The 17,454-nt window shown below is 36.2% G+C and overlaps 1 protein-coding gene across 13 annotated transcripts in view; it reads right to left on the bottom strand.

Moving 5' to 3' along the window:
* The window catches only part of DCUN1D4 (defective in cullin neddylation 1 domain containing 4), a 39,875-nt gene that overhangs the window by 10,346 nt on the left and 12,075 nt on the right, over positions 1–17,454 (bottom strand). For 8 of the 13 annotated variants that reach the window (XM_030449835.1, XM_030449836.1, XM_030449827.1 and 5 more), the window contains exons 4-6: positions 12,269–12,298; positions 10,874–10,988; positions 2,080–2,168 (exon numbers count right to left, since the gene is read on the bottom strand). In XM_030449835.1, the coding sequence (XP_030305695.1) occupies positions 2,080–2,168; positions 10,874–10,944 (160 nt within the window). In that variant the 5' untranslated portion in view covers positions 10,945–10,988; positions 12,269–12,298. The remainder of the gene's footprint in view (positions 1–2,079; positions 2,169–10,873; positions 10,989–12,268; positions 12,299–17,454) is intronic. The other 5 variants (XM_030449829.1, XM_030449828.1, XM_030449830.1 and 2 more) reach the window with 2 other exon arrangements.

The raw sequence follows: 17,454 nt of genomic DNA, 5'->3' as shown, positions 1-17,454 counted from the left end.
AACATCTTGAAGAATGCACTTAAAACTAGCAGAACATCCACATGTTAAACAAGTGGATAATGGTTAGTGAAGCATATTTCTTGACTTGAATTTCTACTGTTATCATACCACACAAAAATGTGATGCATAGCTATACAGGATACAAGATATTACCACTCCCAGAATCTCATTCCTTATTGTCTCATATATCTTCATATAACGTAATCTACAAAAAACAGCCTAAAATAAAAACCTTGTGCTCCAGTTTATTCATGTTGCTATTCCATGGCCACACATTATCTAAAATTTAGTAACTACAGATGGAAGGAAGACATGAATTACAGCCATTTCCTTGCTGAATTAAAAGGAAAAAAAAAGATTCAAAATACAGAGGCACTAAAACATGCTGTTAAATTAAGGTATTTACAACTTCTACAATGGCCTATTGAAAAAACTTTATAGGCCTTAAGAACTGTACTGTGCAATTCTATTTTTAAGAACATTTTCAATATTTGGACTATTTGCTAGATTAAATTTACTGATGTTTAAATAGGGTCATTTTGGAAAAATAAAAAAAACATTAGAAGCTGAAATTCCTACTTTTGTTGAATATAAAGATCACATGTGCAAGAAAGAGGCTTTATAAAGGGAAGATCTATCTATTTTTTATTATCAGGTGACCTACTAGTCTACAAATAACAAGGTTTTATTATATCTTTTCCCATCCTTTCATGGCATCCTCTCACAGTTCTCTCAGTGTATGCAATAGTCTTTTGAAAGACTTATTCTGTAATGTAAAGACATACAAGGGAAAAATCCCCCAAACGTAGTGTCATCTGTCTGCAGATATAAAGGAGAAGACTTATGAAGCAAAAACACAAAAGAGATTATTCTTTGAAAATTTTTTTAGAATGTTATTGACTACTATAAACAGAATCATACTCTTCACTTTTCTTTTTCATCTTGGTGCATCCAATAGTAAGGCAAATGTTCTCTTACAGACTGCCTTCCTTTCATACCTTGTTTCCATGAAAGTCTTGACAAAAATGAGTTATCCCTCTTGCTAGAGTAAAAAAATAAATCAAGCTGGTCATCAAGGCAGAGAATCTAACTGGGTAAATTTGGCTTGAATTTGTGCAAATCTCTTTTCACAGACTGTGACAGAGAAGTGATCTCACAAAGTATTTTATTTAGTTCATGTAATTTTATTAGAAGAAAAAATATTATAATATAGAACAAGCCACACTTCATTATGTGTAAGAGCTAGGCAAAACCCAACAAGCTGCAAGCAACATTATCCAAGAAAAGGGTAAGCAACAGGGTAAGAAAACTGAAATGTGACCTGATTTTATCAATCTCCTATTTCATTTCCTTTGGTCGTTACAGTCATGAGAGCATTTTTTCTGCATACTTCAAGTTCTCTTTAGAAAATCATGTGTAAAAAAATTAATGCAATGACCAGTGTCATTCATTACTAAGGGATCATCTTTTGTGACTGCAGGTCAGAATGAATAATCCTAGAAATAATAACTGAAAAGAGTTCTCTTACATAAGAAAAATTCAGTCTATCTTCCCTATAACGTGGTGATGGAAAACTATGTATGAAGACAAGACTATTATGGGATGTTCTGATTTATTCACTTCTTTGCTTGAAACCACAAGCACCAGATTCAGCGGAACAAAACTGATGTTACAAACTCTCCTAACTTCTGTTTAAAAAAATAAATAAATAAAAATATATACTTCTCCTGAAGCATAATTCTATGCTGTTCAGCACTAACATGGCAGGTGACAAAACTTCTAAAACTGTAGAGATAACAATATTTTAGACAGAAGTAGATTTGCTTCAACTGTAGATTTGCAAAGTATGTGTTCCAAAATACTTTGTTACACACCTTCTGTATTCTTTTTAGAGAACAAAGACAAAATTGACCCTTCAACTTTTCAATTACACATTACACAAAATATAAAAAAAGCTTCTTTAAGACTTTAAAAACCAAACAACTTTATATTTGGTCTTGGAAGAGCTCAATTAATATACTTTTTATATTCCAATGTAGATTAAATTGTTATTAGGAAAAATTTGAATTTCACCCTTACCTGCATATTCATAGAACCATTCTAAGCACCTCTTACTTGAAAAGATTTCTTCTGCTTTTATTCTAGTCGAATCATATTTTCTATACATACTTTAAAAAAAAAAGAGAAACAAGTAATTAATCAAGTTTTTAATAGCAATCTTTTAGTTAACAGTCACTACAAGCAGCATTCTTCCTTTACTGTCCTCATATCCAGTCTTTTGAGACACTGCTTAACAGAGGAAGAATCACTGAACTTAAATACTGCATTTGCTCAGTCTATCAAACTTCTACTGATTCACAGTCTATGTACATCAACTTTCCTTACAACAAACACAGAGTAGTTCAAATTCAACCCCAAACTGCTTTGCGTAAGATAAATTAAGATGTGCACAGTATTAGTTATGACAACCAACTGACAGGATGCAACTTTGCTGTAGACCTAAACCCAGAATAATTCCATGTCACAGTCAACACAGGTCCTACTTGCAGGTACACACATACCTCATACACTTTGACTATTAACTAAAAGGAATTGCACATCCTCTTTTTGCTTCCTAAAAAAAAAATCCTACAAAAGGCATAAAGGCAAAATAGAAATGACCCCCACTTTTATTATTCTAAAGCCAGTAAGCTGCTATCACAGAACCACAAGGAACAGGTTACAGGTTCTCAGTAAGATAAACTCAAGGAACCTCAACTATCATGGGGTACCAAGTTATACAGAAAGCCAGATTCATAGCAGCCCTTCCCACAAGAAATGACCAGCAAGGTAACACTCTCCTTCAACAAGAAGCATGAGGAATTTTAACTACATTCAGAATACAACACCAAAGTACCTATCTTCTGAATTTAGAATCTGAAACACCATGAGCATGGAAGGAGTTGATGAGTTATCCCATGCTGTTTAGATTTTCCTGAAACAGAGACAGTATCTTTTGTGTCTGTTGGACGAGAGAGACTCAGCAGTCCAAAGCAGTTGTTCACTGCTGCATATACATTCTCTGAGCTATTTCCAGCACTCTGCAGTAGCCTGGGCTCATAAAGGATGGAAAGAGACAAGAAACAAATGGCTACCTCCTCTAGTGTATGCCAAGTACAACTCTCAGTGTTCCAGGCACGCAGCCCTTCCCCTTACATTGTCAAACCTTGCTGGGGAAGGACAACAAAGTGACTAATTGGTTCAAGGAGAATTCTGATTAAATTAATTTGGAGTCGATTTCATCACCATTTTGTCCTTCTAGAAAGATACATAAAAGATTTCTGTAGTTAATGAGCTTGGAGTACACTAATCCCACTATCCTCCACCTAACTTGGCTCTAAGTTATGAAGAAGCCCACAGATCACTCTGGTGGCAATTCAAAGAACTGCATCACATTAATTGCCATAGTTCCTTTGAAACAACCAACCAACCATTAGAAAAGTAATACTAGTCAGAGGAAAATTATAAATTACTAATTGGAAGACAAATGCATCTCTTAAGAAACCTCAGGATGGACAAAAAAACCCATAGTGCTGTATTGAAACAAACTGCTCTGCAACAAACTGCAAAATGCTAGCTGAACAGGTTTCAGAAACACATATTCATATATCCACAATTTGTGAGGTTTTTTTTCATTTTCATTTTGAAAACAGTTCTATCTGAGTTACCTACTTTGTGTAAGCTTGACTGCAGATGCAAAGGAACAGGTTGACAGCACTGCCCACTAAGCAAACAACTAAGACAATGTAAGTCAAGAGCTGAAACAATTTTTATTTTAAATAATATTTCTTTTTCTTAAGTAGGTTTGATAACATTCTTATACTTGCAAAATGAGCTGTGATCGTGAAAGACTTAGCCAATATTTTTAGGCTTCTCTGAATTCAGAAGAATCAAAAAAAGTCTTGGAACAAAGAAAGGAGGCATTCTGCCACTTTGATAAATGTGCAATTACTCAGTATCCCCTTCTTTGTAGCAAACAAAGGTGACATACAAACTGGAACTCCAAGAAAATTGATTGCAGCAGGAGCTAGTCAACATATCTATTCTATTTATTAAAGAAGTTTTTAAGAGCACTACTGGGACCTATGGCATGCAAGGCTAATGTGGTTCCCAAAGACAGACATAAATCATAAAACTCAAACTCATTTCTTACAAAGGGATGATAACCAAGTGCATCAACACAGGAACTTGTCAGTACTTTAACAGTGGATTTGGGAAGGAACCCTCAACACACAGTTACTGACAGCACCCTATGTCATCCAAGTAATTCTTGCACCTTCAAGTAGCAGAACTAAATGCTGTAGCCTGGACCAAGACACCAAAGGCAGCAGCATGTGCAAGAGAAATGACAAAGGAGAACAGAAAAAAAAAGCCTGCTATTCTATGCATAGCAACTTTTCATAGGACTGACATGGGACTGAAAGTCATTTGTTGTGCTTAAGGCTAAGGTCACTGTTTAGAAACTGCAGAAAACAACAATATTAGTTAGTAAACCCATGTGCCCAACATTGGCCAACACGGCCAAGCAACTACAAGCAAAATGTGCTGTTGCCTAACTTGTCGTTCAAAAAGCTCAATATCTGCCCCCTGGGGTTTGATTTTTGAGAAACCAGAAAATAAAGTATTAAGCTACCCCAGTCTCTGCTAGAAGCTAATTAGACTTACATTCATTAAAAGTTCAGGTGACTGTATCACATTGGTAATGAATGCAGACTATGGATAGCCAAAAATCTAAACCATGGGACAAAAATGGCTGGATGAATCTTAGATGTCTTTTCTAACCTAAAAGAAACTAATAGCTGATCACATATTCTGCAAGACAAGAATCACTTAAAAAGGACTACAACAGAATCAAGCTAACACCAATGCAGACCTAGTGTTAGAGATGCCTTGTACTTAAAGATGAAGGAAGCATGTTCTCCCTATATAGTCCAAACACCAAATTAATTTCTCCCCCCAGCCTAGACAAACCATCTAGTTTTATTAGCAAAAGACTCCTGATCTGTGAACTGCTTGCTGAAGCAGGATGAGCAGGGGGATGGAAGAAAGGAAGCAGACAAGTATCAAGAGATTTACAGCCTAGGACAACACGGTTCAATTAACACAGCAAGCCCAACCTAGCAGCACAGGGTAAAGGTGATTTCAAGGACTGTGTCCTCTAAACTATTATTAATACAGATTCAATTGTCTCAACTGAAAAACAGAACTTGACAGATGTCTGAAATCCATTTTGTGTCTTAGAGTACTATTCACATCTTGGGAATTTCTCAGTACACACTGCAAGATGATTTGCCTCAGCTCTTTTCTAAGGACAGTGTCTCTTGCTACACAAATACAAACTGCCAGAGTCCACAAGGTAGATTCCCAAATTCTTTGGGAGTACCAAGCGTCTACTGGACAGATCTCACTTTCAAACAGCAAGCCTCAACAGCTCTCTGCTTCCTCAATATGATCACCACCACCTTAAATAGATGCAACAACACAATGCAAGTTTGACAACTTTTTTGTGCACTGATGGTCTGTAAGAAGAACCTGCAGAGTTCCAGTCAAAGAGAAGTAGAAGAACATACTGCCCAGAGTCTGAAGAGAACAAAAAAATTTTAAAAAGGGAAAATTAAAACTCTACACACCTTCCATAAAGAAAGGGCCAATGAGTATACCTGCTTCTTCTGGTACCATAATGTGTACCTCTGTCAGAGAATGCTGACACTGAAACATGGAACAGGATTGCTAAAGGGCGTTTTCTTCATCACATAAGCTCAAAAGGTGTGTGCAGAACTTTTTCCCCAGAATGTTTGCTATACCTGTCACTGATGGACAGCAGCAAGCTCTAAGCCTTTGCATTTAAAATTACCCTTCTATTTCTGAACCCTGAAATGCTGCCTACACTGGCATGGAAAAGAATTACATATGGGCAAAGTGTATGTAATTGTCTCTCAGATGAGACACACATCCAGGAAGAATGACTCGGAAAAATCTCCACTTGAAAAATGTTTGTTTTGTGTAAGACACTGACATAATCAGGACAGTGACAGTATACTTGAAAGACCTTTATATTACAACCAATACCCCTTTAAGGAGCATTAGCTTCTTCATTATCTAACAGCCATTTAACAAGAACGAACTGTAATATTCTCCAATAAATATGAGACAATGTAGTTTGTAACTGGAAGTGCTGCTATAGGTAGATGTATGCAAACTAACTAGAAAAACCTAAGCACCTAGGGCTTTCATGTTTCTTTAAATACACCATCATCTGCATCTTTTCCAGATCATTTTCTTCCATTTGTAACTGATTTGGTGGGGAAGCAAAAGCATGAAAACTCCATCCAGGTATTACAGGGTGCTCAGGAAAGTCATCATAAGAGTACATGACCACTGCCAGCAAAAGAAACAAGGTCATGGCAATGCTCTTCAGTCTACTGCATTCCTCAAATTTGGGTATCTACTCCTGCTCTGAGCGTGCTTCAGCTGTACTGGAAGCTGTTAGAGCTCTGCCTACCACAAGCTTTGTGGCTCCAGAATGCAGTGCAGCACAATGAAAATATTTTTAAAGCCTTACCTATTCACTCAATTCTGATTTTAGCAATAGTTCTATAAATACTGTAGTAGAAACAAGTGAGGGGGAAAGAGAGATGTTCTATGATTTGCAAGCCACAAAGACTGTCTAAAGCAACCCTCGGGTTAACAGACTGCAAAGTTTTATGAATGAATATATCTTATCTCTCCCTATTTAAAGACTTACAATCATCTCTAAACTTTTAAACTTATGTTTGAATTTCATCAGGCTTACTTAAAGAGGCAGCATACATAGTGAGAGTCACATGTCCAGTTAAGACTTCTTCTGAAGGGTGTACTGAAAAGGTGTACAAAATATGGAAAATGGTACCTGTGTGTACTTGAAAATCTCAACCTGGAGGAATAAGGTCTAGACAGATATAAAAGTTGGTAACACAGGCTGGCTGTAAACAACAACAGAACAAAAAGAAAACAAACAAACAAAAACAAAAAAACCCACAACACCAAGAAAGAAAAAACCACCAACAAACAAAAAAACCCCAAAACTAATGGTTTTTATAAACTTCCAAGGTCAGTACACTCCCATTTTATTTCCCCATGTTAATAACAGTGAGCTGAATGTGTCTTTGAAATCTACATTTTTCCACTATAGAGTATGGAGCTTATAACTCAATAAATAAAATATATTTTTCCTGTCAATTGGCCCTTATGTGGTCCATACACATATCTAGGATAAATTAGACTTGAATCTAGTTGCTTGAAAACATAATTTTCAGGGAAGCAGATAAATATCCTTAGTTGTAAGATTTTTTTGCCATTAGCTTGATTCTGGGATAAGTAGAATTATTTTTTAAATGAGACTACCAGAAAGAAGATATTAAGCTATGCAGCTCAATTTTCCCTATGGAAAAAGCCAGTATTTGGCTAGAGATTGTGTAAAGTGAGGAGTACATTATTATCTAGCAAGTATCTTTACATGAAACTTGCCTACCTTTCCTAAAGACCCTTAATACAATGCTGGAAGAGTAATGTGCAGAAAAGGTATTTTTAACTGCAATTTCAGAACACCCTATGCTATAAAATTTGTAAGTACAATAAAGTCAAGACTGGCACTGACACAAAAATACAGTCTTCAAGTTATTATGTTCTCATGAGTGTGCACTGAACTGGTCACTTCTAATAGCTGTTCTTTAAGACAGGATAAATCTTACTGTAATTCATAAATTAATACACCGAGTTATTTTCATTACACATAATCTGGTATAAGAACTCCTTCCCATTAAAACACTGCATTCATGGTTCAAGGTGATGTTATAAACATCAATTAACAGAATTCAAGTTCCTGTTATAAAAGGGTAGGATGCTAATCCCATGTCTGCAATCTTTGTTTTCCATAACCAATCTATGCATGAGATAAGCATTTCCAAATAACTTCACCAACAACTAGATTTGTTCCTATAAATGTTTTCCCTCAATAGCCATTGTCATTATTGCACTAATCGTTGCCAAGATGAAGCTGTATCCCTAACAGCCTGGAACCCAAGGGGAGGGCTATTACAAGCTCCCTGGTATCAGATGTGTTTGTCTTTAGAAATAATCTCTTTCACCACAAAGCACTTCTGAAACAAACTTTCTGAAAAGAATACCTATCTCAAAAATACCTCAGTATCACAGTTGGGAGAAAGTACAGGAATACACCATAAATACTGAAGACTGAAAACATCATCTAACACGATCCAGACAAGAACTAAAAAAATTAATTCCCCTGTATGAACAAACCAGGAGGAAACATGAACATTTGGTCTCAGCTATGGCAAGACCATTAATGACCTTTGATAATCTTCAGACTATTACCTAAAGTATCACACCGAAAGCAAATCACAATTACTGAACCTATTCATTAATATTTCCCCTATACGTCTGCCACTTCTGGGGCGTGTGTTATGAGAATACAGAAAACTTACATTATTCCATAGGCCCTTGAAGTGACATATTTCTGTTAGGAAATAGTCTTTTCTGAAGAGCACACTTGGTAGTTCTTCACTGAAAGTAGACATTCAAGAACAGACACCAACTAGCTTTTTTGGCTTAATACAGAATCCACATGGGCTTATGTCCCTTGAAGGCTACTAGTCATTAGTATGCAGCTTCTAGGAAGTCTGCCTCTAAAACAGAAGCAACAGTAAAGAACAGGGTCAAGAAGTCCTTATATACCATAAGCTGTCACTGCACTACCCAAACTGGTTTTATTGAATACAGCATTCTCTGCATAAAATGTAAGAGGAAATGGCTTCATAAATACCTAGGCCTGTTACAGCACACTGCTGTAGAGGTTCCCAGCTTCAGTCTGATTTCTGCTTGACAAACTGAGATGTCTGACCTCCAAAGACAAGCATGAACTCTGCCTCAAGAACAAGCATGGAAGGAGACAGCTTGCTCCTTGTCCAAATCATTCACAGAAGGTTACAGGGGCATAAGCCAGATTTGGAAAAAAAAAAAAATTAGAAAAAATATCACTCTTTGAAAGAAAATAGATCTTCAACACTGAGCTGAATGTTCAGCCAATAGCTTCCTACTGTCAGTCATGATGAAATAAAAACTCTTTTCCTGAAAACCAAAACAAAAGAATTTATACAATGGGAAAAAAAGAAAGCCCAAAATCCTTTACAAGAAGGAAAGCAGATAAAAATTGGAACCATATCAGAGCATGATATTCCCCTGTGGCCCACGACTGGCAGATCTGGTTTCACCTCCACTTCTAAAAGCAGGCTGAGGTCTTCCTTTTAATGAGGCCTTACAAGGCAGTAGAATGAAGACTAGATCCACCCTTCAAATTATGCTTTCAAAGAGCTCCTAAAGTTATGACATATATGCAGTACTGATACACTACAAAATTAATTTCTTGTGATTTTCTTAGTTGAGTTACATAAATCAGTCTACCTTACTTACACACACCTTACTTTCTAGGGGGGCTGGGTTGTTTTGCTTTATCATCAGGCTCTTGGCAAAGGGAAGCAGAGTTAAATTTCGTGAAACCCTCTGCTTTGAGCTTAGAAGGATTCTGTCCTTGTTTAATTTCTGTATTTTATACATATCTTTGAATAAGTTGTCCTCTATCAAATATTTAGCTTTCATATTTTGTTATCTCAAAAAAGCAACAAAAATATTGAGAACATGTTCTGCTTCTCTGTTCTTGCTAATGTTACATATGCAAAGCAATGAAAGGGAGAATTGAAATCTCTCTCTTCTTCTGCATCAACAGATCATTTAATAAATTCCAGAGCAGCTACAGTTGCACAACCCTATTAAACACAATGGAGTTACAGAAGCATAACTAGAGGCTTAATTTGGCTACCAGCATTTTCCTTACTCATGCTAGAAAATAAAAAGTAAAGCAGCAAACCTGCTTTCAGGCTGAGAGTTAGGAGAAAAATACATCTTTTTACCTTCCTGAAGATACCTGTTATGGAAGCATAGGTTTTCTGAGTCACAGGTATATGAACTTAATAGAGCTCAAATTCTACTGGCTGATGCAGTGGCAAACTTTCTGGCTATATACATGACAAGAGTCCTGTAACTATCATTCAGAAGCGTACAGTCCTGTATTCCCAAAACAAATTAATTTAGTGTATATTAATAGTGACCATCTTGCACACAAGGAGAACAATTGATGGTTTCTGAATGACTGGGGAATGACTGAACATACATACCCTGAATACCCAACACTTTCAGAAACATCCGCTATGCAACACCTATTCCAAAAGAATACACTGCTTGTGTTATAATCCACTTGACACTTCTGTTGCTCAGAGGGAACTTAATAGAAACACCTGAATCACTGCTCCACCACTGACTATCACCTTGTCTGGGCAACCTTTACCTTTCCCTCACATGATCAGCACCAAATCACACCATGACAGGGAGAGACCAGCAGGACTTAAAAGTAAGAGCTGAGTGGGCTACAACTGCATGCACTTTTCTGAGAGACTGTAGATCAAGAATGCCCAATCCAGATCATATGCATGTATACAGAAAGAACTCTCAGAAGTTGTTTTTGAACAAACAAGTATGTCTATTTTGACAAAGAGCGAGGAGAAGCTCACTGCCAGCTTATTTTATAACTCAAAAAAGGTGAGATGCAAACTGAACTTAGATGTGATTATCAATATCCCACAGTTCAATCACAGGCTGTGGTTCCACAATATGAAACCAAGCAAATTTGATTACCATTTCCATTGCTATTTGAAAACACGATCATATCAGCTATTCAACTTTAGATATTCCACCAATCTTAGCTCATGGTAAGAGGACATACCCATCATGTCTACTTTTCTTAGCAGATAAATCATCTCCTGCTGCAGGTCTCCTCTTTTTCCTTGGAGGCATCACTTTACTAAAGCAGTCTGATGAACTGCAAGACCGGAGACTTCCTACAGAGGGAATTAAAAACACCAGTACAAGAAATGAAACTCTTGCAGACCAGTTAAACTGTGTCCACTAATAGGCATGTTATAAAGGGAAGGGAAGAAATTAGTGGATACACAAATTACAAAATAAATGGTCTCCTTTCAATAGCAAAATCCACCTCTCTTTTATATGATGTTCTATGACCAGATTTCAGTTAATGTCAAAAGTACTACACCAAGATGTATACTAATGATAGTGCTACTTCAATCTAACAAAAGGCAGGAACTGAGACTATCTTAAAGAAGTATTTAAGTCCTCAAAAAGGCATCCTTACTTTCAGTCATTTATTCAAATCAGAACTTCCAAGAGTTGTTCTGATTTTTGAAATAGAGATGTGGCTCAAAAACTAGAGCACCTGCCTCTAGAAAACGGAACCTTTTTACTTTTAAGCCCCAAGTTTTTCATGATACAGAGAGCAAGGGGTAGGAAACATTTTGTTGGTTCTTTTGTTTTGTTTTCTGTTTGTTTTCTTTCTTGTTTTGGAGGTATTTGGAAGAGACATTCAGCAAATACTAAGGGAAAAAAAAAAAAAAAGTGGCTGGCTCTATCATTTGGACTGGGTAGCTCTCAAGGAATTAAGGTCCCTAAGCAGGAAGCAGCCAATTCAAGACACTGATGCCAATTAAGTGACTGTCTTTCCCTCCCCTTCTCTCAACAACATTCTCCTCTCTAGTGACTCTTCAGTGTGCAAATCCAGCTCATCAAACCTGTAGATAATTAACCCAGGAAAAAAAGAATAACAACTTTCTGTTCATTAGCACTAGAAAAAGTGCAGGACCAGCCCTTCTGACCACAGCAGGCTGTTAAATTGCCTTTGCTGTCTCATGAAAACAGTAGGCTAGCACTCCAAGCAGAATTTTGTCCTACTTTCATATACTGAAGACACAAGGACACCTGAGGAAAGTGTGTGTAAGAGCAGCTCAAAGAGCTATCAAAGTTCTAAGTGTTATGCAGAGAATTTTAAAAGGACAGCAAGAAGGAGGTGAGGTGTAAAAATCCAGACATAAAGCAATGCCAAAGAAACTTGCAAGAAAACATGAACTCCAATGCCTAAGCTGCCTTCTCTCAGCTTCAACAGCATCCAAGTTTAGCTTTGCTTTATTAAGATGCCCACAAAATTTTCTATTTAAAATCCCAGGACAGAAGCAAGCAATAAAACTTTTACTATTTTTTTATACCACGTGAGCAGGCTGCAATCAGAGGCCCAACTCCCACCACATACTAACAGCAATCTTTTGCTTACCTATTCTTCGTATCTGTGAAAGCCTCTCTCCTGTTATAGGAGAAACACATGTAAGGAACCTTACAGCCTCACAGGCTTTGCTACATGTACTTTATTACAAACATGCACTGAAACTATTATGCATATGAAAGTATGAATTTTTCTAGTATTAGGTAAGATGTTCAAGCTAAGTTTCACATGAAGAAAAACTAATTTGTTCCAACTAATAAAGCTTTTCCACTTAATATGACTTCTTCAGTCTTACCTTTATATTAATTTCTATTAGGAAAAAAATAATCTCTCTAGTTTAATAAATACTCTCTCCAACTCAAAAATTCTTCTTATATATTTTTTTATTATATTTTTTTTTAACCCTGAAGCTTGCCCCCAGCATCCTCCCAGGAAAGTCTGGCCATACCTAAACTATCTTCTAGAAAGAAAGTTTTAAGAGCATTGTAAATTCAAATTGTAATAACTAGTTATAAAAAACTTCCAAACACTACACTTCATAAATTACTATCACATGAAAAAAAAAATAGCTGTGTCAGAATATAATTCTAGAAATACTATCCAGAATACCTTACAAAAGGAAATTAACAACAATATTTATCTTTACACCAATATCAGATATATTTGAAACAGGTAAGCCAAGACCATCAGAAACTCACAGTACACCCAATGCATTCTACTACATTAAAAACACTGAAGAACCCGACCTGCTGAATGTCATTTGTTCCATCTGATTATGCCTATAAATTCATGATACCCCAAAACTGTATTTCCATAAGTTATTCAAAGCGTGATGTTTTATAGCTTTTTAGACCAAGTTTCTAATGACTGCCAGCAAGTAGTTTGTGAAAACCTATACAAACTATAAACAAAAACCCATGCAAACTAAAAACAATTAAAATAACACCAGAACCTGACATATGGCTAGAGACAGCCAACAGACTCAGACACATATTAAATTCAATAAATTAAAACATGTCCTAATGAACAACTTGTTTTGGAAAATATGTGTGTACTTAAGTGCAACCTTTAGCTACCTCACTGCTTTGAGAGCAATTTGTTTTTAAACGCCTTTCTATTAACAAAAAGCAAGTCTATTTATGATGGCCAAAGGCATTGGATGCTGCTAAAATGCAAGAAAAAATGACAACTCCACACACAGGGTATGTTTTGGCTATTTTTTTCATTGGGAAAAGAAATATGCAAGGCTGCTGTGAAAATAGAAGCATAGCAAAAGATGAAAATAAAAGTAAAATTAAAATGGTAATAGAACAGGAAAGTAATTTTGGATCTGCAACCCCATACAAACCAAAGAATTTAACACAAGATTTCCTGCTTGACATCTTTTCTTCATTAAAGGGCAGGACTTAATTTAAGGAGCTCACTGAAGTTGTTTTAAAGGCTTAAGCTTGAGAAGAATTCAGCATAACCCAATTTCTCCAATTAATCATATGAACAACTTGTGCCCTTTCTTGGTTTGAATGTATCTAGTTGCAGCTCTCAAACTGGCAGAAACAGGAAAAAAAGAGATAGCTCAGAAATTGGTAAGTGGCTATTAAATACCCACATACACCCTTCTCACACACAAGCACGCACAGACACCAGGCAGACAAACTATTGTACATACTTTCAGAGATTTAACATCTTAACAACTAAGGCCTGACCGAGTTTTCACTATGTCTTAACTGCTGAACTAAAAAAAAAAACCACAATATAAAAACACTACTTTAAAAATACTTCTTTTTGTTACTAGAATCAGTGTATTGAAGTTGAAGGGAGATTAAAATGTCCCTGTAATAAACTCTGGAAGTTTAGGTAGTACAGTATTTGTATCGTATATTTCTATCTATAGCTGAAACCTATCAAGTTTGGGGTTTTCTGTTTAAATTCTTGAGATTTCTTATTTTACACTATAGCTCACTAAGTGGCATAAATATTCACCTTTGCTACACAGAGCTTTCTTATTTTAAATGTAACTTCAAGGTCTAGCCTTTCATAACTAATTTCACTCCTCAAAAGTCTGTTCATCAACATGCAGCTCTCTCTGACTTCATGCAAAGTTTGACAGGAACTTTACTTACCAAGTACCGCTTCTCTGATGTGATTATCTTCAAATTTTCTTACTCCTGGGTCTCAACTTGAGACTGGCAGAACCCTCCTAGTTCTCACTGTTTTTTTGACACTTGAAGCTAGCATTTGCAAGGTAGAGCCTCCAAATGGCTGCTGAGCAGACCACCATCAGCCAAAAGCCTGCCGAGTATAAATGTTGTTTGCCAAACGTTCTATTCAGTACTCCCCTATTTGCAGGAGACAAAGCTACCAAAGGGAAATATCAGCTCAAGAGCTAAAATTCACCCTAGAAATTTAAAACAACACCCAAGATAATAAACACAAGGGAGGGACACTCCTAGAATAGCAACAAAACAAGAACAAACAAACAAAAAGCTGAGGTCAATAAATAAGAATTCTACGCGCTGTGTCCCTACACAAGTGATTTACAGACATATAATTTTCACCATCTCTCTAGATAATGTCTGTGAGTAATCCTGCTCTTCTGATGCTGAAGTAAAGGGATGTTTCAAAGGAAAAATAATTAGAAACTGAGAATGCTGAAGCAATTGGAAAGATACAGCTACTCACTTAATGATGTAACAAGACCACCACAAGCACAGTTAACTACCACCATTTTTCAGATGCAAGATGAGAAAGCTAAGATACTCATCAAAACATCAAACAACTTGCAATCTTGTTGTGAAAAAAAAATAATCTTCTCTATCTTGAATTTCACACTACAGAATTGCTCTGGACTCAAGAGGGCTTTCTTCTCCAATAAACAAAAAACTAGCAGAAGCAAAAGTAATTTTTTCCCCCTACAAGGTACAAGAACAGCAATGAAGACTTGTTTTTGTTGAAAATATTACTTTGTTCTTTAAAACATACAAACTGCCAACAGCTAGTGCACATTTAAAGACATTTTAGTCTGGATAGGTAAGTAATTCACAGTTTAATAGCCAAATCATGACTCTTAGCTATTAACAAGCTGCTAGATTTGTAGGTATGAATAAAAACAACTATTATTTCAAATTCTAGAGAGAGAGTTTTCCAAGTTATATACACATTAGAAGAAAAATAAAATGTTTACAGAATCTGAATTGCCTGCTTTTCTAGCCCCTACGAACAGCTGAAAAAGGGAAAGGCCCATGACACATTTACAGCCTACTTTATTTTTCACATATATATGCATGCTGAATGCTAACATTTTATGAGACTGTAATCGTTACAGACGACAGGAATTTTGAAGCAAGGTCCACCTTACCTCCCAAATCACTGAAGGAATTTTAAAACTGCCACCACCTAGCTTTTAGATATTTAAGATTTAGTTCCAGAAAAGAGATCTGGCTAATATTTAGGAAAAATATGATTTACTTAAGGTAATTTAGATGTTCAGTATGCTTATTGTTAGCTCAGAAATAATATTTATTAAATCATCCCACACTGAACAGTAATCTTGAAGGATAAAGCTTGATTCAAAATGTAAAAAAAACAAAAACAAACAAAAAAACCCAAAACAAAACTAAAAAATAAAAATCTCTTAGAAGGGTTTGGCAACACTCAAAGAATCCTCTGCAACAGTTATTAATATGACTTCAAATTAGTTCTGGACATGGAACCTCAAACTCACAGCATCTATGCATTCTTACAAATTGTGTAAAAAAAAATTAATACATCTTAACACTTCTAACACTTCTTACTATGCAGTCAGTAAGACTGGAAAATGGAAGTTCCAATTTAGGCAGATTGAAATGAGTTTGCAAAAGTAATTCTCTCCAGATTTACACACAGCTCTCCAGCAAGATGCTTCAGAAGTGTCAAGCCCCATACAGAAATGGCAAGGGAGACTTCTCTGTACTCTGTTCACAAGAGTCAAAATAGCTCCTTGCATGTGTATTTGTCCTAATGAAGAAAACCAAGCATATATTTAAACTGAATCTACCTGGAAGTTATGCAAACATTGGGGTTTCATCTTTCTCTACAAGAAGACTGAACAGGGCAGAAGCATAAGAAATCCTGGAATATGAAGATGAGGAACCTGCCAGTATCAACCTCTACTTCTGGTTCTCTTTTCATACTTGTTTCTGCTTTGAAAGGTTCTTTGGAAGGTTCACAACTATTACAAAAATGTACACTCTTAACTGGGGTTTTGCCCATTACTTCATTCAATGGGCATGTTTAAGCTTTTGAAACAGCTTAATTCAAACAACACTAAGCAGGCAACAGGATACCATCAATGCCAGTATAAAGCAGACCATCAAAAACAGTAACATGCTCAAAAATGTTCCATTAAGAGATAATTAGAGCTCTAAAGCTAATTGCTTAAACTGATCTTTTTTACAGAAGCACTAGGCAAGATACAAGAAAAATTCCAAAATACCTTAAGCACACCTACTCTTACTGACTGGAGACAGAAACCTTAATGATTCAGAACACTTTTTTGTAACCGTAAGTAAATAAAGACCATTAAATGTACTTTCACACAGTAAATCCATACACATCTGTGTTTAGTCTGATCACCTGGATAAGAAAGGGGGAAATTCCAAGTCTCCACCAGGAAATGGAAGAGGACAACATTTCTAACATACAGATAATAAAACTTTTGACTGTCTTGACTTACTTGCCACTTCCTCTTTTGCAGAGGTTTTTCATTTATGTGATCAGCCAATTTCAAGTATCAAATGACTAACCACACAGAAGGAACATATCTGACAGAAGCCTTTTGTGGCCAGGGTAAGACAGTTCAACCATGAAAACAGTCACCTGTCACAGGATGGAAGAGTGTATATAACCACTAAGTGACCTCTGTCCAATCCCAAACAATGCAATCCCATGCATCTCTTACTCACTGCTTTAGACTAAAAATGTGTACCAGAAATCTCCAGGAAGAGCTGACAGCTCTCTCCATTTTCTGAAACGCTCAAGGTAACATCAGCAAACATAGCCAGCACCTCAGGATAGGGAAGAACTTTGAGACAGATGGTAGAATAGATATGGTCAGTTTAAAGAACAGTTCTGCTGAGATCAGGGCTTGAAGCCAATAAATTATTTTTCCTTTCTCCTTAGGTATCATACCTAAAACACAGAAAGGAAGGAAGAAAAAGAAATCAAGGAAGACACTAGCTCATAAGTAATAACGTCAAAAT

The sequence above is a fragment of the Calypte anna genome, chromosome 4A (genome assembly GCF_003957555.1).
Source record: "Calypte anna isolate BGI_N300 chromosome 4A, bCalAnn1_v1.p, whole genome shotgun sequence".
Lineage (NCBI taxonomy): Eukaryota > Metazoa > Chordata > Aves > Apodiformes > Trochilidae > Calypte > Calypte anna.
Note: the sequence above shows the minus strand (reverse complement) of the source record. Positions and strands in the feature narration are given on the sequence as shown.